Below are 24,816 nucleotides of genomic sequence, written 5' to 3' on the forward strand. Positions count from 1 at the left end.
ATTGCTTTCACTTGCTTATTTGTTTCCTTTACTGGAGGAAATATGCCTGTGAATAAAAGCAATCTTTCCATGTGTGGAAGTAACACACAATCTGAATCCATTAGAAATACTGCTCTGTACAAAATCTACCAGGAACCTTTCTATTCAACCAGAAGTCCATCTCAATGAGCCTGTTTTCAGAATAAATTGATTGCTTTAATGCCATGAGCAAATCATTATACAACATGTATTTTGAGTTGAGGAACAGTCACTGCTTTTCCAGTAAACTAATGCAATTTATCATATATCTATTAAAGAGGCATCAGAATTGCAAATCAATAAATAAAGGTAATGTAGGAATAGATTGAGAGATACAGATTACTTCTAGAATGAACTCTAGTCTTTGTGAGATTTTTAAAAACGAATACATCAAAATGGAGACATGTTTGTATTTAATTAAATGAAGCATTGCAATTGATGATGTGTAAAAAAGATGAAAGGTTTGGACACTGTTGGTAAAGCAGAGATCATCTGGATCATGCTGTCAACCCAGCCCTCTTTATATTTTCCTGGGATCCATGCTGCAGGTCCAATACATCTTAAGTACGTATTCATATGCAACCAGATAATTCTTTTGTCTCAGGACCAGCCCAAGCAGGTTGCAGAGTGGCATTAGGTGTGTTTTGTGGGACAGGTTTGCCATTTCTACTTATTAGGTCCTTTGACCTGTCCATCTCAGATGTTCCCCATGCCATATCATAGTATGTGTTCTTAACTTACTGTTTTCAGCCATTTAGCAAGATGTTCTACATATTTGTTCACAGGTTTTTAAATACTGGTAATTCAATGCAGGACAAAACATTTCATAACCAGCAACAAAAGTCTTTACTAATAGGACCATTCCTAAATTATAAACTTTGCAGAGTTAATCATAATGTAAATGACACAACTACAGTACCATTTTCATGTATTACAGTATGATGTTGGCATCTACATGAATGATAATTAAGAGTTCCATAGAAAAATATTAAATTATTTGGATTATTTATAGTTGAAACAGTATTAACAAATGCAGTCTTTTATAACAAAAGAATCATCATGACTAAGTATTAATTTATCTTACTCTATGAGTATCACATTCCTGACATATGTAGTGCTTTTGTATGCAATGTTAATTATTTTATATTTAGACAGTCTAAGAGCAACTCCAATGGAAGGAGAATTCAGCCAGACTCAGTAAGAGAGGTATTAAATTACATTATAGGACTAAAGCATAATCTATCTGTTTACTAAGTTCAATGCCATTTCCTGCTCACCGTTTAATGTTTTGACAAGGCACTGGGCATGACCCTAAGTTGTGGGATTGGGTATCCTTTCCATTTTATTGTATTATTTAGTCACCTTTTGATTTATCGTTCTGATACTGCAATTTCTGGGGTTTAATTACCGGTATTTGTTTTAGAAACTTCTGTTACAACTGTTTTCTGTTGTATATGTTATTTTTCTGTTATATATTCTGTTTCTTAACCATTGCTGTTAGCTGGAAGCATCAGGTATATAAATGAACTAAATAAATAAATAAATAAAAACAACCATATTCTAATATACCAGAATGCTTTGATATAATTTAGGACAGAAACCTAGGTATTCATCTCATTTTTGGTTGAAAAACCTAAAAGGAGAAAGAATAGAAAAATTACATTATAATTAATCTATAATTAATTGTTGGGCATGCTTACTATATAACTATCTTAATACACAGAGCCACTAAAGTAACACAAGAAACATAGCTGGATTTTATCTAAGGAGAAAATGAATATTTCTTTCAAAATGGTGTTATTCTGACCATTTTCAGTAGCCATAAATGAAATTGGCAATATACTTAACTTCCCCCAAAAGAGGAATGTTCTTCTACAAAATGGCAGAAGTTACTACTTAACCACTAAGGTGGGTTTTTTAAAGAACCTATTATCTTTAAATTAACGTAATGACATAAATGTCAGCAGTAGTTAATAACTGCATGCGTGTAGTCTGAAGTGTACATTTTTAGTTTTGTATTTTTAAATGTCAAAGCTGCAAAGAGTCAAATTTACCCAACACTGCTGTAAGTTTGCAGTTCAATTCAGTCCAAATTTCTTCCATGCTTTTTCAAGAGCTACTTGTCCCATGAGGAATGTGATGGCAAAATTCCGTTTGTACCATTCCCTACATATAGAAGCAAAGGAACATAGCGAAATCATGGTCATCTTGAGAAGATAAATATTATTTTTTTTGGGGGGGGGGGAGATTCTGTCTTTGCATAATTAAAATTAACCCTAACAAATTTGTATTGTTGGAAGTACCTTTCTATTAAAATACCCTACTCTAGACTATATGTGACCTGGAAATGGGGATTTTAGAGCACACCACAAAATGAACCTGTTTGGAAAAAAGATCAGTAACAACCCAAATCACAGTATTACCCTGACTTTCAGGTAAGTCCACAATAAAATCCATCGAAATTTCCTTCCAGGGTGCCCCAGGTCTCGCCATTGATTGTAATAGTCCTTGGGGACGACACTGGGCAGCTCGCCACATAAGTTCCTAAGGACCACTCAGACTTTGCTTAATGTCAAGCTGCCAGTCAGAATTCAGACAAATAAAACTCAGAGTCCTTTTATAAAGGTTCAAAAGTGAATTTACCAAAATCAGAACTTGAAGCATCGAAAGAAAAGAAAAGTCTGAGGAAAAATGGTGCGTTACACACATATCAAAAACCCCTTTCCACCCCCTCTTGGGCATTCGCCCAATCTCCATTGTCCAGATGCATCAGGTGGCACATGTTGCTCCTCCCGTCCCTCTTCAGGAATTTTCCATCTAACGGTCTCCTCCTGGCTCCTGGGAAATCGAAACTTAACTCTCCTCCTGCACGCTTCGCAACCCCCCCTTGATCTCTACCCCTCCCCGTCTCTATGACAACCAAGCGAAAGAATGCAGCAGCATAGCGAAGGTTGACATTATGCATGGGTGTATGCAAAATAGGCGTTGATTGCTTACCTGAACGCCTCTTCTCGTACGGTGAGCGGGTACAGCAGTCACATGGGTTGCTCCTGTCCAATCCGATGGGACTGAGCCTAGTATTAAAAAAGCCTGCTGGATCCGCCCCTTCCCCAGAATTCGCAAATCCGTAGACAAGGCTCAGATGTGAAGGCTCAATAATGTTCAACTCTCATTTGTTAGAAGAAAATAGATATAGAAGTCATAGAAGACACATACAAGGGAGGGAAGTGACTGCTGTACCCGCTCACCATACGAGAAGAGGCGTTCAGGTAAGCAATCAACGCCTATTCTCCGTACTGAAGGAGCGGGTCCAGCAGTCACATGGGACATACCCAATAGATTGGTCCCTAGGGTGGGATTAGATTGCTATCGTGAGAGATAACGGATTGTAGTACTCTTCTGCCGAAGGCAGCGTCCGCTGAAGCATAGGAATCGATCTTGTAGTGCCTTATGAAGGAATTAGGTGAGGCCCAAGTGGCTGCTTTGCAGACTTCCTCCAACGGGGCTTGAGTCGCCCAAGCAGCAGATGTGGCAGCACTTCTGGTGGCGTGCGCTGTAATGTTCTTTGGAATGGAGAGGAAGGCTGTCTCATATGCCTTAGAGATGGTCCCTCTGATCCAACGGCCTATTACTGTAGAAGATACTTTGGAACCCATGGATCTGGGATGGTAAGCCACAAAGAGTGCTTCGGATCTCCTAATGGGTCCAGTGCGTTGAATATAGATTTTCAGCGCTCTAGTAAGGTCCAGAGTGTGCCATCTAATTGCCAGGGGATGCTCCCGTTGGAGACAGAAAGAAGGTAATACAATATCCTGGGATCTGTGGAACATGGAACTGACCTTTGGTAGAAAGGTGGGGTCCAGTCGCAGAACCACCTTGTCCTGATGGAACTGGCAGAGGTCCTGCCTGATTGAGAGGGCTGCCAATTCAGATATGCGTCGGGCGGATGTAATCGCCACCAGGAATGCTACCTTAAATGATAGGTACCTGAGGGACGCTGATTTCAGGGGTTCATAGGGTGCCTGAGTGAGGGAATGAAGAACCCGTGGCAAGTCCCAGGAAGGATATCTGTGGATCTTAGAAGGCCTGAGATTGGCAATTCCTTTGAGAAATTCTTGAATTTCCGGGAAGGAAGGGAGAGGCTGCCTGCGAGGCCCTGCCAAAACAGAAGAGATGGCTGCCAGGTGGCGACGGATGGTGCTGGTGGAAAGACCTTGGTGAAAACCTTTCATGAGGAAGGAGATTATCCTGTGAATGGGAAGACACAGGGGAGATAAGCCCTCCTGCGAGCACCACTGATGAAATTTGGACCAAGTGTGGTCATATATCCGATTGGTAGACCCTCTTCTAGCCTTCAGGATGATTTCCACTGTGTCCGGGTCATACCCTCGCAGGTCTAGGTCTCTCCTGATAATAGCCAGGCGGTGAGGTGGAACCAGTTCGGGTCTGGATGGAATGAGGCCCCCTGCCGCAACATATCCTCCGAAACGGGGAGTCGCCAGGGGTCCTGGACGGACAGATGTTGAAGGTCCGCGAACCAGGGCCTGCGAGGCCAGTGAGGGGCAATCAGGATCACTCGGGCCCTCTCTAGGATGATCTTGTGGATCACGTCTGGGAGAATTGGAATTGGAGGGAAGGCATACAGTAGACCTGGAGGCCAAGGCATCCTGAGAGCATTGATTGCCTCTGTTCCCGGGGATGGGAACCTGGAGAAGAAGCGAGGGAGCTGGGCATTGGCTGCGGTCGCAAACAAGTCTAGTACTGGTTGACCGAACCTGAGGCAGACCTGGTGGAATAATGCCTGATGGAGGTTCCACTCTCCTGGATCTATAGTCGCTCGTGAGAGCCAGTCCGCTTGAACGTTGAGGCTCCCCGAGATGTGATCTGCTAGTAGCGACTGGAGAGGCCTAATTTTAGGGCCTCCCTCATGAGGGCCTTGGATCTGGTGCCTCCCTGTCTGCAAATGTGACTTTTTGTGGCTATGTTGTCCGTAAGGATCAGAACATGCTGGTTGATGATGTAAGGTTTGAACTGTTTGAGGGCCAGGGACACCGCTCTCAATTCTAGCCAATTGATGGGCCTGGAGGCTTCCTCCGGTGACCACGTGCCCTGGGCTATTAGACCCTGGGCATGGGCCCCCCAGCCCGAAAGGCTGGCATCTGTAGTTACTACAAACTGGTCTGGGCACCTGAATGGAGATCCCTTGTCGAGGGTTGGAGAAGTCCACCACTTGAGGGATCTGCGAACTGCCGGTGTAATGGCGATGCGACGAGTCGAGTTGCTGTGCCCCGATCTCTGAAAAGGTAACAGAAGCCACTGGAGTTCCCTGGCGTGAAGACGAGCCCAGGGGATGATGCCAATGCACGAGACCATCTTTCCCAGGAGGGAGGATAGGGAGACTATGGAAACTGATTGTTGAGATAGAATGCATGAAATCAGATCCAATATGCTGATTTTTCTCTCAGGAGAGAGGAAAACCTGGGATATTTCTGAATTAATGATGGCTCCCAGATGAAGAATGGAGGTAGATGGCCTAAGGTGGCTCTTACTGAAATTGATGGAAAACCCATGGTTCTGTAGAACCGACATGGTGGAGGAGAGATCTGCAGCCACTCCATCTTTGGAATTTCCGTGAATTAGAATGTCATCTAAATAACATAAAATATGGATGGGCGTGGCCCGAATATGTGCCGCCAGGGAGCCCAAGAGCTTGGTAAAGACTCTGGGGGCCGATGAAAGCCCAAATGGCATGGCCCTATACTGAAAATGTTTGCCCTGGAAGGCAAAACGTAAAAATTTCCTATGGCATTTTGCAATGGGGATATGGAGGTAGGCTTCCATAAGGTCCAGCGAGACCATAAAGTCCCCCGGATGTAGGGCGGCTAAGATGGATGACAAGGAATGCATTTTAAATTTCCTGTATTTAATGAATTGGTTTAAATTTTTTAGGTCTAAAATGGCTCTCCAGCCTCCAGAGGTCTTAGGAACCATAAAGAGGATGGAGTAGAAGCCCAAGCCTCTCTGGAGAGAGGGGACCAGTTGGATGGCTTTAATAGCCAACAAGTGAGAAATAGCTTCCTCCATTCGGATACGAGATGGAGAGGAGCTGGGAGAAGGACAAGAAATAAAATGTTTAGGGGGGAAAGAAATAAACTCTAAACGTAGGCCCCTTTCTACAGTGTCAATGACCCAGGGGTCCTTACAGGAACGGCGCCAACTGGTGGAGAACCAGGCTAGGCGACCGCCTATGGGAAAAGCAGAAAACTCACCATCTGGGTTTTTTGGAAGCTCTGGTCGAAGAGGCTCCTCTCTGGTAGCGGGAACCTCTGCCCCTGGTGTTTCTAGATTGGGATCGAAAACGAGGGGAATACTGACCTGGATTCCTTTGAAAGGCGAACCCTTGATCCTGTTGACTTGGGCGCTGAAAGGACTGCGGTTTAGTGGCCTTCTTGGTGGTAGGCCCCAAGACTTTTTTCTTGTCCGTGGTCTCTGTAAGGAGGGGGTCCAGGAGGTCTCCGAAGAGGAGATCACGTTTCAGAGGACCCATGGCTAACTGCCACTTCTGTCTTACTCCCGCCTGCCAAGGACGGAGCCATAACAGTCTTCTGGCCGTTGTAGAGGCCGCTACTGACCTGGCTGCGAATCTGGAAGATTGTAGAGTAGCATCCGCTACATATTGGGCCGCTGCAAAGATTTTATTGAAATCTTGTTGGCCACGTAGATCATCTGGAGGCAGATGTTGTTGGAGCTGGCGAAGCCAGAAAAGCATAGCTCTGGAGAAGAAGGATGCTGCTGCAGAACTTTTAATGGCCCATGAATCTGCGAGGAAACCTCTCTTGAGCATTTGTTCGAGACGCTTGTCTTCTGGACGCAGGACCTCCTCTGCTTCGCCAGGCATGGCAGCAGCAGAATGGAGTGTCTTCACCGGTTCATCTGGCCTGGGACAGGTTAGAAGTTCCTCATAAGAGGGAGAGAGCTTGTAAAGCTTCCTATCCTTGGGTGTGGGATTAAGACTAGCGGTTGGATGGTCCCATTGCTTGAGCAAGGCGTCTTTGAACAGTTTGGGCATAGGAATTACCTCAGTATCTGCCTGCTCTTCCATGAAATAAGGGAGATTTTCCTCCGGAGGGTCTGTGGAAGGAGTAGCCTGCTTTTCTTGCCCGGCTAGCCCCGTGGAAGCTCTTGCCTTGAGAAGGAGAGATTTGAAGAGCTGAGATGGGAAAATGGCAGCTGGGGCTGGAATCTTGATTTGAGATTCCTCATCTTCCAACAGACGCTGAAAAGGGTCATCATCCTCTTCTACATCCACGTCCTCGTTCTCTTCCTGAGAAGAATCTGAGTCCTCAATGACTGGGGCTCTATAGGAAGAAGGAGAGCTCACGGGACGGGAGGAGCGTGGAGGAGGATGAGACAGAGAAGGTACATTGATGGCTGAGAGTTTAGCATCAATGGTTTTAGTCAAAACAGACAAAATAGACTGAAACTCCGGAGGCAAGGAAGAAATATCAGCCGAAAAGTTAGAAGGATCCCTGAAGGCCTGAGAAGAATCTGGCTGGGAGGAATCTTCAGTAATATCTGGCTCCTCTGGACCTAAGCCCCATAGGTTAGGTTGGGGTGGATTTAGGTTTGGCTCATCCAGAGATAGCACAGGAACCCCAGAGAGAGGCAGGTTAGAGGCCTCTGGGGGGGTTGGATTAATGTGCACTTGGGCCTGCACCTTTAAACGTTTGGCTGATTTATCATGTATTTTTTGTAGGGCTAGGTCCCTTCTCTTCTCAGCCCTGGTGGACTTGGCCAAAGAATGGGCACCTGAAGAAGAGGAGGAAGAGGCCTGGGGAATATTGGTAGATTCATCTCCGGTAGGCCTAACCTCTCTGGGACCTTTGGTAGTGCCTCTCTTGGGAAAAGAAGCCATAGTCTGAAACAAATTACAGAAGACCAGGCTTGAGCCAAGGAAAATTGGGGGGAGAAGAATTTCAAGAACTTTCCCAAGAGGAGAAGTGACCCTGCTCCTAGGCCCAGGAGCTACTGCGACTTAGGGGCAATCCGGACAGTACCAAGAGTTCGTGTCCCTAAATGCAGCGTGGCAGGCCTCACTAAACTTAACTTAAGTAAACCAAGGCACACTGGTTGGAGGCCACTTCCGTGGAGAATGGACCTGAGGAAACTCACAGCTACTCCAGGGTCAGGCGGCGGACTAGAAAAGCACTGATGGATGACCAAGCAAGGCAAACCGAAAGTGCGAAGTTACTGGGCGCGAGGGCCTTCGCGCCAAAACCGCTCCGTTTTTTTGTGATCGGAGGGAAGACTAAGTCCGGGAGACAAACAAGTCCCACACCGCAGGAGGTAATTAGCCCTTAAATCTTTAATAATAATAGCTTGCCCCGGCAGAAACCTCCAGGCCGAGAGGAAATGTATAAATTCCAAGCCGGCCGCAGCGGCAGCACGGAAGGGAAAAAAAAGCCGCAAATGGCTGTGCCGCCCACTTCTCCCCCAAAACTCCAAGCCCGGTACGGCTCAGTCGTTTACAATGCCGGCAAGCTTAAAAGTGACAAAATCTTACTTTGTCGAAGAGAAAGAATCGAAGGGAAGGTGTTTTATTGAGAGGAACGAGCGTTCACGCGACCCGCTGGATGCGGGGACTGAGCGAATTCTGGGGAAGGGGCGGATCCAGCAGGCTTTTTTAATACTAGGCTCAGTCCCATCGGATTGGACAGGAGCAACCCATGTGACTGCTGGACCCGCTCCTTCAGTACGGAGAAACTGCAAGATTTAAAGCAGTTTCATTTATTTTATATCCCCTCATATCCCCACTGCATATCTCAGTGAATACAACTGAATGATTTAGGCCTTCAGATATCTGCCTCAAGCCTGCTATTATCAGTTACATATAGTATGAGACTGATGCACAGCCTACTGCACCAAATCCAACACAATAAATGAAAAAATATTAAGAATATAGAAAGTGCAATGCAGATTGGTAGGTGAATGGCAACAGAGAGACAGGTAAAGTCAGCTGGCGATTTGGAAACAATTCCAAAAAAGGTTATTAAACAAATTGTTTTTTTAAGAAATCAATGGAAGTGAAAGATAGAACTGATTTGACAAATAATGAAAGAAAACTATCTCACCTATTATAATATACATTTTTTCCCAAGTTTTTACTTAGGAAATCTTTGTAAAATTCAGCCATTTCTTCTGCAGTCAGTGATGCTTTCTGACCTGAAAAGGAAATGAAATTACAGCTTATAGATTAGAAAAAACAAATCTTAATGGTTAATTTTTTCGTTATTACGACATGTTTAATATCAAATTGAAATTGAAGGCAGGACATCCATATTTATGGATTTATGGCTCCCTATGGTCTTTTCTATACATAATCAACCCTTCACAGAATGGTTGTGTTATTTTAGGGATCTTCACATTAAAGAGCTGTATGAATCCTATAAAATGGAAATGCTGTATGAATTATAAGCAGTAGCATGAGTAATAACTAGTTAAATCGTGGGTGTTGAAAATTTTTAAGCGGAGAAGAATAATATTTCTTATATCACCAAGACTTACTCCAAATTCATGGAATGTTATGGACTTCTTCCAGACTTCTTTGTAACTGAATTTTAGTTATATTACTCTGTATCATGAGTTCTCTAATTTATAACTTCACTCTCAAGGAGTCTAATGTTCTTATTCCAAAATTAGATTTTCTGCAATAGAGTCTATTTTAAAATACTAATGAAATTTTGAGCATTAGGGACACTATAAGAAAATAATTTTTTAGCAAATCTACACCAAGTAATACTCTGAGTCATTTTTATTTTGGCTTTTATTAGAAACAGTTGGATATGCATGATTTCTTTGATCAAAAATGGGATATAGGAATTTGACTTAGATTATATTCTAAGATTTAAAATCCATAAATAATATAAATAATTTAAGAATGTGTTTCAAATGGTAAAATTAATTATCTAACCTTTTTCATCTCTTGGCTGTATACCCTTGGCTTTCAGTCTAGAACAAACAAATTCTTCTTTTTCCTGAAATAGGATTCAATAATATTACAATACTGATTCTTAGCGTATTGGTATCATTTTATAAGTGACTATTACCAATCATAATAGTATATTGTTTATTCCATTTCATCTAACACTTTAACTGATGGGAAAAATTCCCTTCAAAACAATTAATGTATCTTCAACAATTCTGTAACAAACAATTCAGCAGCTAACTATTAATTTTGATATGACTATTAAAACTGAGAGATGACCTACTTAAGACTAACACATCTGTACAGCAATACTTTCCCTTACAAAAAAAAACACACTGGCTCTATGTTAGGGTAAACAAATAATTAGGTTTATGATAGTAAGACTTCATAATTGATAATGAAAAAATTAGAATGAAAAATAAAATTTAAATATCACAAATATAAAAAATGTATTGATACAGTTGAATCATTGCTTTAAAACAAATCTGCTACCAGCCTTAAAAGGACATCCAATGCCACCTATTGTTTTAATATTTCTACCTTTCTAAAAGATATATTTTGATTTGTCCAGAATTCTTGATTCCAAGCCTGTGTTTCCTGCCTAAGTTTTCTCAGTCTTCCTTGCAATGGAGTTTCATCTTTAGGAACATAAAATATCACTGGTCGAAGATTTGAATATTGATCAGGAGGTCCAATCCAATCACAGCAAGAATCCGAAGGTGGATGAAAATGTGAAACCTAAAAAGAGAGGAGGGTTTAATAATACAAAGCATCACAAATTATTTCAACATTATATTGCCCAGTGAAAAGGCAAGCTGTACAAACAGTTATAAAGGTGAAAAAAGATTAAGCAAAATTTTAAAGAATAACATTTAACACTGGACAAAGTTCAATCTTATTTATCTCTTGTAGTTTTGAAAACATCAAATAGGACATTGGTGATGAAATGAAATAATCGGAGCAAATATTTTTTTAAAATAAGAGAATGCTATCAAATTAAAACCTAGACAAAGACAAGCAATTAATACATTGCACACAATTTTCCAAATTTAATACATAGATTCCCCAAATTTTCTTTCCCCCCCAATAGAAAACAGGTGTGGTATTTATAGATCTCCATAAGAGTGATTTATAGGTCTCCATATCTCTAGTTTGCCCTTAATTTCTCAAATGCTCAAATGTTCAGGTCCCAACTCATGATATCATGCATTGCTGAACATCTCCACTTTAATTTTCATATCTTATTTTTTAATAAGAAAACTTCAAGTGAAAAACTGATCTCCCCATAAAAGAGTAGTTCAATTGGAAAAAAAGAAAGTAAACTACAAAATAGAATACCACAAAATACATGGAGGACTGATAAACTAAGACAATTGTTTGTAATTTGAACTGCAAAAGAGGAAATGTGGGGATATTAAAATCATTTTATAAACAGCCCTTCAAAATAATTTTTCTGGGTAACTTGTAATACAGCATTTTGAAATTGTAATTTAAAATAGAGACCAATCTAACACAGCAAAAAAACCCCACAAAATATTATTGGAGATAAATAGAAACAGCAATATAATTACTGACTCTTACTTCTAGTTTTTCCAGATTGTATTAAAGCTTCAAAAGCTAACAAAGTAGGCATGCCTCATTCCAGATCTAGGGGCCACTACGGACCAGGTAGTGGCATCGGTGAAATAGTGGCATCGGTGAAATATTTCGGAAGGGAGGATAATGTACTAAATGTGGTGACCCAAGCCCCCATCCCTTTATAAACATATAGAGAAAGGAAAGCAGAACTTAGATGACAATGGCATAACCACTATTCCACAATAAGTAGTTGTCCTCCAACCTGCATTCATTTATTGTCAAGGGTCAGCATGGGGATGAATGGTCTAAAGATCTACATATTCTTTAGGCAGTTCCAAAACATGAAGAGATTAAGGAGTTCGTTCATTCATTCATTCATTCAGACTTATATATATGTTTCCCCGAAAATAATTCACCCCCGAAAATAAGACATAGGAGAGATTTCATTTTGCAGCATTCCCAAACAGAACATATATCTAGGGCACAATCTGAGGTTAGTTGGGGGGAAGATCAGAAGCAACATGAGAAAATATTATTTTACTGAAAGAGTGGTAGATGCTTGAAACAAACTTCCAGCAGACATGGTTGGTAAATCCACAGTAACTGAATTTAAACATGCCTGGGATAAACATATATCCATCCTAAAATAAAATACAGGAAATAATATAAGGGCAGACTAGATGGATGGCAAGGTCTTTTTCTGCCGTCAATATTCTATGTTTCTAGATGGAAATAATGGTACGGTAGTACTGCATTAAGAAATTATTGGTAAGATTCACAGTTTGTCTGATTATGCTGATTTGTGATGACAACTACTGTACAGTATATAATAAATGTTCATTTTTTTGTTCAGCAATAAATGTTAAGTCTTCATTAAAAAAAATAAGAGATCTCCAGAAAATAAGATGTAGCACATCCTTGGGAGCAAAAATTAATATAAGACACTGTCTTATTTTCGGGGAAACAGGGTATGCCGCCCAACTCCCAAAGGACTCTGGGCAGCTCACAACCAAATATACATAAAAAGTAATATAACACCACCTAAAACAGTTCAAAACAAATTAAAACCAGCAATTGCAACAATTAAAACAGTTCAAAAAAACCACTCCATGCGTATCTTTAAAATCAGCTTCTTAAATTGAAGTCATGCAGATGACGAAATGAATATTCGGTCCCAGACAGTTTGCTTGCTATCGGTTTCCAAACTATTTTCAAAATTAGCTTTACACACAGTGCAAAATGGTAATCTCGGTAAGCAGTTACCAGAGCACTGATTGCTAAAGCCAGCCCACGTGATTAAAAGTGCATTCAACAGAAAACTTTGTTTAATGAAAAAAAGAATCTCACATCAACAAAAGATGCAACCTGATCCTTTTATTTCCCAGAAATAAAACTAAAAGTAACAGTACAGTATTATATACCTTAATGCACAAGTGGCCTTCTGTCCCCTGTCCTAATGTTTCTCTTTTACTAGGATCATGTATATAAATATTGTTATATCTTTGTATACCACTAATACGTACTTGGCAAAACCAATGAATAAATAAAATAAATAATAAAATAAAACAGTGCTTTTCTCCAGGATAAGAGACTACCATTTCACTAACAGCTGCGAGAGCAATAGTGGTGCTTCCTAGATTCGCCCACGTTTCGTCAACACTCCGCAGCCTGCACTGGCTGCTGATTAGTTTCCAGTCACAATTCAAGGTGTTGGCAATGACCTATAAAGCCCTACATGGCATCGGGCCAGAATACCTTCGGGACTGTCTTCTGCCGCATGAATCCCAGCGGCCGATAAGGTCCCACAGAGTTGGCCTACTGCATGTCCTGTTGACTAAACAATGTCGTCTGGTGGGCCCCAGAGGAAGAGCCTTCTCTGTGGCGGCCCTGGCCCTCTGGAATCAACTGCCCCCGGAGATTAGAATCGCCCCCACCCTCCTTGCCTTTCGTAAGTTACTGAAGACCCACCTATGCCGCCAGGCTGCGGAGAGGGGCGGCATACAAATCTAATAAATAAATAAATAAATAAATAAATAAATAAATAAATTTGAGGTATCCCCAGGCTAATGTGATTTATTTATGCATGGTATGATTGAATTATATGGCTTTTAATGATATGGGTTTTTAGATGCTGTTTATAAGTATTGGATTTGTCACATTGTTTATCACTGTTGTGAGTCGCTTCGAGTCTTCTGAGAGGGGTGGCATACAAATCTAATTATTATTGTTATTATTATTAATAACAACAACAACAACTCCAAGCAGCTGCCTTCCTGTCTCTGATTTGCCTACCAACATTTGTTGAGTAAATTTACAAAGTGGATTTACAAAGCAAGCAAAAGTAAATCAGATTCTCGTTAAAGCTTGGGCTACGTGAACCAAGCCACCGGCTCTATGGCAGCAGAACGTTACCCGGTGCATTCCCACAGCCTCGGCTCGCCCACAGTCCAGGCGAACGGAAGAACAAAACTTTTGACAGGACACTCGGAATATTTAAGCCCCTTATTTCCTCCGCGTTACCTTCCTCTTGGGAGGCGACGGCGAGCTTTTCCTCTCCGGGTCTTCGCCCCGCGAAGGCGCTCCAGAGACCGAGGAGGATAAAAACCTGGAGCCCAAGCAGTTCGTGACTAGGCAGGGGCAACCGCCTGGGCTGTGTAGAAACCCTCGGCTCTTCACGAGCGCCGCCATCCAGGCCTGAAGCGAAGCCAGGACTGAGCAGCGCCCGTTGCTTTACGGCGACGTCGTGAAAGGCGGGGAGGGAGGGAGGGAGGTTTCCCTTGTTCAGTTCTCGCGCGCTCTCCTCGTTCCCTCAAATGGCGCCGGCGTTGTCAAACGCCGGGAGAGTGCGCGAGGCCAGGCTGGCAGCGGGAGGGTTGCAGTCTGCCTGGATCGTTTCCGAGCCACCTTTGAGGTGAGGAAGAAGAGAACGGCGGCGGCGGGGGAGGGACGTGGCGGCGAAGGTGCCCGCGGGAAGCTCCCCATCCTTGCCGTGCGCTTCCGAAGGACGATAACAACGTGGGGGTTGGAAAGCGGAGGGAAAACCCGCAAGGAAAGAAGGAGCCGTGGAGGAGCGGAATGACCTGACTCGCGGTGTCTCGGGGTGTGTAAAGAGTACTGAGTGAAGGGGAAGAGGCCTCGCGGAATAAATAGAGGAAGGCAGACAGGCAGGCAAGGGTGCCTGGGTGCTTTCCGAGGGGGGGGGGGTCGAAGGAGCTGCGCTAGTTGCAGTTAACGTGCCCCGGTGTGGTTGCTGTTTAATAGGGAGCGTGAAAGGGGTCCAGGCTTCTCAAACTCAGAGAGAGAAAGGCAATCGGGCCTGGTTTAGATTGCTCGGTGGGCGATTGTGAAGACTGACGTTCCGGCGAAGTTGGCGAGCTAAGGGGCCGAATCGAACAAGGGAGGGAGGGGAAGGCCCGGCGGAGCCCTGCGGCCAATGGGGGTGACCTACTCTAAATCAAGGGTCTACAACCGTGGCAATTTTAAGACTTGTGGACTTCAACTCCCAAAATTCCTCAGCCAGCAAAGAATTCTGGACTTCAACTCCCAGAATTCTTTGCTGACAGAGGAATTCTGGGAGTTGAAGTCCACAAGTCTTAAAATTGCAACCCTGTTCTAAACGACCTCGATTGCTGCCCTTTCCATCCCATCCTGTGGTGTCCGCCCCATGCCTGCCTGCCTTCTCTCTTTCTCATCTCTCTATTTTCTCTCTCTCTCTCATATCTCTCTTCCTCTATTATCTCTCTATCATATCTCTACTGTCCCTCTCTCTATCTCTCTATTCTCTCTCTATCATTTTCTCTATCTATTATCTTATGATTATCTCATCTCCCTCTCATCTCTATCATTTCTCTATCTCTATCTTCTCTATTATCTCTCTCTTTATAATAATTAATAATAACAATAATTTATTAGTCTTGTATGCCGCCCCTCTCCGAAGACTTGGGGCGGTTCCTAATTAAAAACTGTAACTGAAACCCATTACCTTAAAAACAATCAATACTACTCTATCTATCTATCTATCTATCTATCTATCTATCTATCTATCTATCTATCTATCGGTATCTTCTATCTCTCTATTCCTTCTATCTTTATCTCTCTATTTTCTCTCATTTCTCTTTATCTATCAATCTATCATCTATCTCTATTCTTTCTATCTTTATCTCTATTTTCTCTATCTCTCTCATCTATCAATTTATCATCTATCTCTATTCTTTCTCTTTATCTCTCTATTTTCTCTGTCTCATCTGTCTGTCTGTCTATCATATCTATCTTATCTATCTACCTATCTACCTACCTACCTATCTAATCTATCCATCCATCCATCCGTGCTGCTGTCAAGATGGGCTGTTGAGAGAAAGGAGTAGAAGAAGGTCATTTATCGGGAGGGACAGTCTGGATTAGGCAAGGGGCGCTGGTGTGTGTGTGTATATGTGGAGGGGGAGAGAGGAGGGGACCGCCTGGTCTCTCAAGGCGGGTAGGCCGAGCGGCGGGAGGCCTCGGAAGAACCCGCTCTGCGTCACACCAGGCGGGGAGCCCGCACTGCTGGCGGCTGTTGAGAGCAGCGGCGCGCAAGGGGACGGGCGGACTGCCGGAGCGCAGCTTAGCTGAGGGCGGCGTGAGGGGCTCCGTTTAGGTATCAGCTGGGAAGCGCCGCATCTGAGGGCGGCGAATTGAGGCCAGTGTCGAGACGGGGCCGGGGAAACCTCTGTGCGGAGGCTGTGACGCCGGGGAAACCTCTGCGCGGAGGGTCTCCCTTTCACACATACACACCCCGGTAAATTAACTCCTGGTTGATCAAAGGCCTTCGGGAACAGAGGGATCCGAATTGGGGCCGGCGGAGCTCAATGAACCGGATCCCCCTGTTCTCATCTCCTCCGGGACCCGAATTCGAATCCGTTTGCTCCTCCCCCCCCTCCACACACACCCCTCCTTCAGCCGTTCCCGGAGAAGCGCATCGGCTGCCAAAGCGGAATTAGATTGTGCAGCATTGTGAAGTCACTGGGGGGGGGGGGGGAGGCGAGGGGCGGCGAGATGGGGGGGAGGACAGAGAGAGGCCGGCGGGGAGGTTGACGGCGCGCTCTACCTGGGGGAAGCGGCCCGAGCTCGGGGCTGATTCCTGGCTACCTTCCTGCAGGAATGTAGGATTGAGAGAGGGGCCGGGGGATCAAGCTCTGTGCACGGGGAGTCGCTTCCCCCAAAGAGCTTTCTCACTGGGTAAGGATAGAAATAAGCGGCGCGGGGCTGAATGAGTTGCAGCTTGGCTCCATGCCAAGCTGGTAGACCACCATGTATTTTGAGTGGACTGGACTCAAAAATTATTGTCACCTTGTTTGAAATTACCAGGACGACTGTCTTTATCTCTGGAGGAAAAAAAGGAAAAGGCAAAAATATAACACTTATTTCCCTGGGATGACCAAAGAAGGGTAATTAGAGATACATCTAGTTTTTGTCTCTATTTTATCTGCCTTTTTTTTTTTGAGGGGGGATACTCGATGAATATTGTATGTGGAGGCAGTTGGTACTCTTTTTTCCCCAGTATATCAACACTTGTTATGACTTGCTTGTGGTATTTAAAGAGATTGGGGAAAGAAACCACTCTGCTTGGAACATTTCAGTTCATACTTTATACTTTTGGCAAGAGGTAGATCAATTAGACATGTTGTAAGTTAATAATATGCATCAGATTTAAAGCAACTGGCAGAATCTTTCAAGAAGTTTGCAGCTATTGTTATTGTTGTCATTATTATTATTATTATTATTATTATTATTTATTAGATTTGTATGCCGCCCCTCTCCACAGACTCGGGGCGGCTCACAACAATAGTAAAACAGTGTACAGTGAACAAATCTAATATTTAAAAAATAGCTAAAAACCCATTAATTTAAAAACATACAACGCAAGCATACCATACATAAAACTATATAAGCCTGGGGGAGATGTCTCAATTCCCCCATGCCTGACGGCAGAGGTGGGCTTTAAGGAGTTTGCGAAAGGCAAGGAGGGTGGGGGCAATCCTAATCTCCAGGGGGAGCTGGTTCCAGAGGGTCGGGGCCACCACAGAGAAGGCTCTTCCCCTGGGTCCCGCCAAATGACATTGTTTAGTTGACGGGACCCGAAGAAGGCCAACTCTGTGGGACCTAACTGGTCAATGGGATTCGTGCGGCAGAAGGCAGTCTCAGAGATATTCTGGTCCGATGCCATGAAGGGCTTTATAGATCATAACCAACACTTTGAATTGTGACCAGAAACTGATCGGCAACCAATGCAGACTATATCTTCAAAAAGATGTTATGTTGTAACTACTATATTGTCTCTTGAATAAAATAATAGTGGAATCCTTTTTGAGTACTTCCACTTGCACATATATGTTTTTTAGAATATTTTCAAGCAATCTGTTACATTTTACTGTGTTCTCCATTGTTTTTAGTTCTGTTGAAACTGGATGAAGAAAAAGAATGGATATGGGTAACCAACATCCATCTATCAAAAGGCTGCAAGAAATACAAAAAGAAGTCAAAGAGTTTGAATCTCAAGTAGTAGCCTTCAGTGGTTTGTCCAGTGATAGAACTTACAAGAAATTAGAAAGGACTTTGACTAAACAACTTTTTGAAATAGATTCTGTGGATGCTGAAGGAAGAGGTGATGTTCAGCAAGCCAGAAAGAGGGCTGCCCAAGAAACGGAGAACCTGCTTAAGGAACTAGAGCAGAATGCAAACCATCCCCAAAGGCTGGAGATAGAATCCATATTTAATGAGGCACAGGCATTGGTGGAGCAGGAAATCACTGCTTTTTATAAAGGAGGCAACTGTGTAACTGAGGAATTTGAAGAAGGTTTACAGGATATAATTTTTAGACTCACTCAGGTAAAAACCGGAGGGAAAATTTCTCTGCGGAAAGCCAGATATCGCACCCTGACCAAAATATGTGCTGCTCAAGAAATTATAAGTCGTTGTACAAAGCAGCAGCCTTCCCTGCCATTGTCCAGTGATGCACATCCTTCTGTTTCCAAAATCAATTCTGTCATAGGAGATGTGAACAAAGCAAAAGGGACTCTTACTGCTGTATTAATGGGAGTAAACAACAATGAGACCTGTAGACATTTATCCTGTGTACTCACGGGTCTGATTGCTGATCTGGATGCCTTAGATGTTTGTGGCCACCCAGAAATAAGAAACTATCGTAAAGAAGTAGTGGAAGAGATCAATAGATTGCAAAAGTATCTGGATCTGGAAGAAGAAGCAGATTCCACCTATGCTTATGACTTGGCACAAAACGGATCCATTATAAAAATAGAAGAAATACGCAAGAACATGAAAGACGTTAAAGCTTCCCTTTTAAAAATTGAGAAAGCTTCAGATTTGTACCTAAAGTCAAAGACGGAACTGCAAGGGTTAATCGCCCAGTTGGATGAAATAAGCCCAGGCAATAATCCTTTCATCCGAGAAGCCAGGAGGCGAGCTGTGATAGAAGTACAAACCCTCATAACTTACATTGACTTAAAGGAGGCACTTCTTAAGCAACAAACCTTTGTAGAGCAAGCAGAAACAGACGTCTCATCACAAAAAGCAATTTGGAATATTCTTGGAAATGTAGCTGAGATTCAGCTAGAGGTGTTGTCTTTTGATGGGAACAGAACTGATAAGAACTACATGCGGCTAGAGGAGCTCCTCACCAAACAGCTTCTAGCACTTGATGCTATAGATCCTCAAGATGAGCGCTCAAAAGTATCCAGGAAACAGGCAGTGAAGCTTGCACAGAACATTCTTTACTATTTGGACATGAAAACTGATGAATGGGAGTACTAAAATAATATTGGTCTTGTGTGCTAGATGTTGGTTTCTCTCTTGCACTTTATAAATAATCAGTCTCTCGTAACTACAAGACTAACAGTTCCATCATTTGCTCATCTCTTTGCAGTTGAGTAAAAGTTGGATTGGGTTAAGCAGCAACTTTTTCCTGCTCGTGCAATCAGGCAGTGAAGGCAGTTCATGTACCAATTATGTTACAATTTTTTTCATAGCCTGTTTTCTGTTGTTTGCATGATTTGTGAAGAAGACTCCCAAAACTACATCTCCAGCTGTTGCCTAAAGTTTTCTATATAAAATTCTACACCAAGACATAATACAGTCTTGCAAAATCAAAGCAAAACTAATGAGAAAATCCAGAGCAAATGTCAGTCAGCCTTAAACCATTTTAGATGTTTGCAGTAGTCTGGATCAATCCAATCGCAATCCAAAGGATTAAATGCAAATTACTCATGGCTATTTTGTGTGTTGATTTAATCTTGCTGATCTTTCATCTGAGATTTTTTAAATAGTTTAGCATAATATGAAACATGAACATATCTGAAATATGGATATAAATTGTAATTGCATACTTTCTTCTAATTTCCATAGGATTATTTCAGAATTAAAAGATTTACAGTTGATCGCCTTGCACATTCTGGAGTTCTCATGTAAACTAGAGGAACACCAGAATATAGAAATGGTACTTTAAAGATAGAATGCACAGCATAAGCTGAACAATATATTTCCCGAATTATGCTGAACTTTTCAGTAATCAAAGAATGATCCTGAATTTGGAATCTTAATAGCTATGTAGATATTTTCCTTTAATTTTGTGATGATTTGGTAGATATTGGGCAACTTGTCAAACATTCCTTTGCATTTTTTAAATCGATTCATCATTTCTTTTTCCAGACTACACTTGACACAAAAATGTTACTTTATTAGTAGTTCATGTGCTGCTGTTAGAGTGTTGTTTAAAACTATTTTTCCGAATGGCTGTTCATGATTTATGAAGGCAGCAGATATTTCTTTTGACTTTTTAAAAATCTTTCAATTCATCAGAATGACTAAACATTTCAGAAAAACAGAATTTAAAAAGTAGAAGCATTCTTATGTATTAATTTAACTATGTTGAATAGGTTACATATGCTATTCCTGAGTATAAAAGGAAAAGTTGCTTTAGTTTTTTTTAACATTTTGTCCACCACCTTTTTGTCTTCAGTAAAGTCTCCTAATTCAGTAACAGTATCTGATAAATATTTCTGAATATGGCAAGCTAAGTCAGTTTAACTATAATTTTTCCCTGTTGCTTATAAATACAGAATAGGAGAAATCAACAGCGATCATATTTTTAAAATGCATTGTTAGCATCATCCAGAAACCTGCAGTCAATATGTAGAATAATATGTTTCTAATCCAGTTCCCATATAGTAATCAAAATTATTGGCTTGTAGAAGATTATTTCCACAATACATGATTAATGCATGCTGAGATATTACATTGATGTCTATGAATAAAGTTTTAGAATAGAATTAAAAGGCATAAGGCTTATTCTTGAGAAACAAGTGCCTTTTAAATGACCTTTGAATTTGTAGCACCTTGTAGCTATGATGCTGTAGTTGACTTCATGGTGTTTTTCAGTAAAGTTTTTTTCTGTAGTACCAGTTACAGCTTTTAAAAAGCTATCATATTTGTAAGTCTACTGTGATATTAGCAAACGCCTAAAACTTTGATGAAAGCAACCTTGATTTTGTCCTTGGCCTAGTCTCATTGGCTCAATTCATTGATCATTTGTGTGTTTCATTTCTGTAAGATGTAAAAAGGAGTAGTAGGTCAAATTACTTTTGCTGCACAAAAAGATTTTTTAAGCTTGTTGTATTTTTTGTTGTCATAATATTTTGGTGAATCTGTGTCAGTTAATAAGAATGCAAAATGGACTAATAAGCATTTTGGTACCTTCATCATCTGTGACTTCATTTTGTCCTTTTTCTCATTGTTTAAAATGATTACTTTTAACTGCTCGTACTGGTCTAGTTTGGGACCTTACTAAATTGTCTAGCATATCAGATTAAAATATTTTCACTTTCATTAGTTTTCATTCTACCAATTGGTATATGGTTTTGATCTCAAACTGTACACAGAGCGTTTTCACATGATTTGGATTCCCCATTAATACAACTTTAAAAATAGGGTAGTAATATAGGTGTTTTTCTTCCAGTCCCTTCCCTCCTCTTCTTCAACTTCCATATGGAAGCTATTTCTTATTTGAGTACTCTGAAATGAGATGGCAGATTAGACATGCAGTTTTTAGAGAACAAATAAGTAATTGTTTGTGTATCTACTTGTTCCTCACCTCACAGAAAACTCTTCATCAGAAGATACCTTTGTGAAAGGAAGAGAAAAATGATTACTACTGATACTTCTCTTCTCCCTGGAGTCCATAAAATAAGCTTCAGTGTTTGAGGCACAGCATTACATTTGGTGTTGGGAATTGTAGCAGAAAGAAAGTTTATATTTGGATTTAATGTTTGTGCAGTTTATGCTTCAGAAGGAGAATCTTAATGTTGGCTACTAGTTACTAGCATCTTGCTTGAGAAAAAATATGTTTTCAATAAATTCCAACTGTAATAGAAGAGAAGAAAGTCCTTTATTCCTATGCAGTTCTGAAGAAATCTAGTAATGATTTGGGGAACTTTTTGGAATCACATAGTGAGTGGTTTAAAAAGAATGGAAAACTGTAAAAACAGCTCAGAACTGTTTCCCTTATGCAACTAAAGGCTATTCTATTTTGTACCACATAGAAATTGTTTTTTTTTGTTATTTTAACTTTAATTTTTTTTCTGTTAACCTTTTGCTCACATTTTGCACATAACTGCAATGCTGTTATTCTAAATTTCAACACATAGGCTTCTAGTACATAGGGACATTCTTACAGTTCTCATGACTCTTACACCTTGTAAAAGCTGCAGGTTTTAAATAAAATGACAGTAAATATTGTAAGAACATAATTTCCAAATTTTTTATTTAAAAACAATCTTTGGCTTGCAAATTTAAGTGTGCTTTGCTGATTTACCATATATTAAGTTACTTGGTATAACTATAAATCTGATTTTTGCATGAATAAATATGAAAAAGTAAATAAGATAAACCAAAATGAAAGTTGTAAATTTGGTTTGTGCTTTTAAGAATATTTTTCTACTTAACATGTAAGTAGGTTACAGCACATATTTTCCATTGCAATGATTTAATAGTCTATTCTGCAGTTCTGCATTGGACCAGATCAGAGGGTGTGTGTTTTTTAATATAAAGGTTTTTGTGCAGTGCCATTTGTATTTAGGGTAAGAAACATGTAATTCTACTCAAATACATCATGATTTTGATTGTATTGCTTTAAATGTTCTGTTGCTCTAAATAACCGCCTGATAGCTTTCTGATATTTTTGCCAGCAACCATGAAACAATTTTGAGCAGTTTGAAATTAACTATTCCAATATGATTGGCAAACCATTGTAATCAGCTTTTCTAATTAAGCTTTCTCTGGGCACTAGACCTGTAGTTGGTACATATTCTGTTGTATGTTAAAACTTGAGAACAAGCTACCACATGGCTGGAACTTACTGTTTTTCGAAGAAGTGTATTATCTCATGTTTATGTATTGCATTGTTCAGTATATACAGATTCGGAAATCAATAAATTATTTGGATGTTGCTTTCTTGACAATTTACTCCAGGACAGGATGGAGGGTTGTGGGTTGCATGGTGGGTTGTGGGAATAAAATACTTTCTGTACTTTGACATAATGGCCTACAGCCATTGCTGATGTATGGATGGCATTAAAATGTTAAATTAGAATGTTCTTTTTGATGAAAAATATAATTATCAAAAATGGGCCTTTTCTTTTTAGTTAAGAAATACAATTTTAGAAATAACATGTAACAAAATAATATAATGAAATGCAACCTTTCCTCAACTTGACTTTGGATGGTCATACATGCCCTGATTACCTCATGATCAAATTGTGAGGTTGCCTTTGATGACCATGTGGAAGCCTCAACTGCTTCAAAATGCTGCAAATTGGGCAGTAATGAGCACTCTTCATTATGCCCATGAGTCCCAAGCTGTGTCGGTAGGCTTCCAAATGCAAATTGTTTTCTATAAAGCCCTAAATGGCACAGAGTCCGATTAAAGCAATAGCACTTAGACTTATATACCGCTTTACAGCCCTCTTTAAGCAGTTTACAGTCAGCAAATTGGCCCCAACAATCTGAGTCCTCGTTTTACCCACTTCCGAAGGATGGAAGGGTGAGTCGTCCTTGAGCCAGTGGTGAGATTTGAACTGCCAAATTACAGGCAGGCAGTACAAGTAGCCTGCAGGACTGCTCTCTTACCTAACCACTTCACCACCGTGGTTCATATCTGAGAGATTGCCTCATCTCCAAATGTTTCTGCTCACCCATTATGTTGGCTGAGTGGGTGTGCTCTGGGTCTCCTCAATTAAACATCTTGTGGAACCCACGAACTAGGGGTGGGGTACTGCCTGGACAGGGGGACGACACAGTGGGGTAGCAAAAATGGAGCTCCACCGCAGAGCACCCAATTTGCACTGAAAGATATTGAAAGAAAATGCAGGGCATCCTGCATAAGTCACGCCCACAATGTGGTAGTAAAAAGTTTGGTAGCCCTTCACTGCCTTGAACCATGCCTTTTAAATCGCTGCCCCCTACCTCTAGAAAAGAATATTCCCCAGGGATATGGACACTGCTATTTTGCAGTTTTGGAAAGCCCCTAAGACCTGCCTTTGTCCCACATTTTGCGTTAATTGCTTGTGTTTTTATTGTTTTGGTTGTTTTTGAACTGGACTGTTGGTTGTTTATGTTTTTACATGTACAGTGGTACCTCTACTTAAGAACGTCTCTACTTAAGAACTTTTCTAGATAAGAACCGGGTACTCAAGATATTTTTGCCTCTACTTAAGAACCATTTTCTACTTAAGAACCTGAGCCCGGAAAAATTTCCCAGGAAATTTGAGAGTGGCATGAAGGGCCAGCAAGTTTTCTGCCATTCCCCCTTTAATCCTGGCCATCTTGGGCTTCTCTGGGCTGCCAAAGGAGCCTTTCGGAGGCCCTTGAGGCTTTGGAAGCCCAGAGCGAACAGAGCGTTTTCCTTTCTCTGGGTGCTTGGAGAGGGATTACACCAGTGCGAGGTTGCCTCCCGCAGTGTCTGGGCACGGAAAAGCAAAAGGGGCTGCTCAACTCACCTTCCTTCGGCAGCGACTGTCCTTTCCTCCTCCCCCTCCTCCCACCCAAATTCCGAGCTTTTATTTCTTTCCTAATGGGTTTGCACGCATTATTTGCTTTTACATTGATTCCTATGGGAAATATTGCTTCTACTTAAGAACGTTCCTACTTAAGAACCTGGAACGAATTAAGTTCTTAAGTAGAGGTACCGC

The 24,816-nt window shown here is 41.4% G+C and overlaps 2 protein-coding genes across 4 annotated transcripts; one reads left to right on the top strand and one right to left on the bottom strand.

Annotated features, from left to right (window-relative positions):
* Nucleotides 1-173: 173 nt before the first annotated feature.
* Nucleotides 174-15,035, bottom strand: COA8 (cytochrome c oxidase assembly factor 8). Its single transcript, XM_070751709.1, has 6 exons — nucleotides 14,102-15,035; nucleotides 10,544-10,741; nucleotides 9,989-10,052; nucleotides 9,150-9,240; nucleotides 2,073-2,184; nucleotides 174-1,651 (listed from the first exon to the last, which is right to left on the bottom strand). Exons 1-5 carry the CDS (start codon nucleotides 14,267-14,269, stop codon nucleotides 2,097-2,099), a joined length of 609 nt encoding a protein of 202 aa, XP_070607810.1. The 5' UTR covers nucleotides 14,270-15,035; the 3' UTR covers nucleotides 174-1,651; nucleotides 2,073-2,096.
* Nucleotides 14,339-23,076, top strand: BAG5 (BAG cochaperone 5). 3 transcript variants are annotated; one of them, XM_070751681.1, is made up of 2 exons: nucleotides 14,339-14,492; nucleotides 18,010-23,076. In XM_070751681.1, the coding sequence occupies exon 2, from the start codon at nucleotides 18,038-18,040 to the stop codon at nucleotides 19,385-19,387; it is 1,350 nt and encodes a 449-aa protein (XP_070607782.1). In that variant the 5' UTR covers nucleotides 14,339-14,492; nucleotides 18,010-18,037; the 3' UTR covers nucleotides 19,388-23,076. The 3 variants fall into 3 exon arrangements, with proteins under 3 accessions (XP_070607782.1, XP_070607798.1, XP_070607790.1); XM_070751697.1 differs by lacking the exon at nucleotides 14,339-14,492 and adding an exon at nucleotides 14,609-14,681; XM_070751689.1 differs by lacking the exon at nucleotides 14,339-14,492 and adding an exon at nucleotides 16,927-17,004.
* Nucleotides 23,077-24,816: the final 1,740 nt, after the last annotated feature.

This window comes from Erythrolamprus reginae, chromosome 1, assembly GCF_031021105.1.
Source record: "Erythrolamprus reginae isolate rEryReg1 chromosome 1, rEryReg1.hap1, whole genome shotgun sequence".
Classification (NCBI taxonomy): Eukaryota; Metazoa; Chordata; class Lepidosauria; order Squamata; family Dipsadidae; genus Erythrolamprus; species Erythrolamprus reginae.

Bases quoted from the DNA above. Each gene is read 5' to 3' on its own strand.
- COA8 (XM_070751709.1), bottom strand. From the start codon at position 14,269: ATGGCGGCGCTCGTGAAGAGCCGAGGGTTTCTACACAGCCCAGGCGGT. The intron at 10,742-14,101 runs GTAACGCGGAGG...CTCTCTTTTTAG, and splicing joins CGTCGCCTCCCAAGAGGAAG to GTTTCACATTTTCATCCACC. The intron at 2,185-9,149 runs GTGAGATAGTTT...TTCTATATGTAG, and splicing joins AAAAATGTATATTATAATAG to GGAATGGTACAAACGGAATT.
- BAG5 (XM_070751681.1), top strand. From the start codon at position 18,038: ATGGATATGGGTAACCAACATCCATCTATCAAAAGGCTGCAAGAAATA.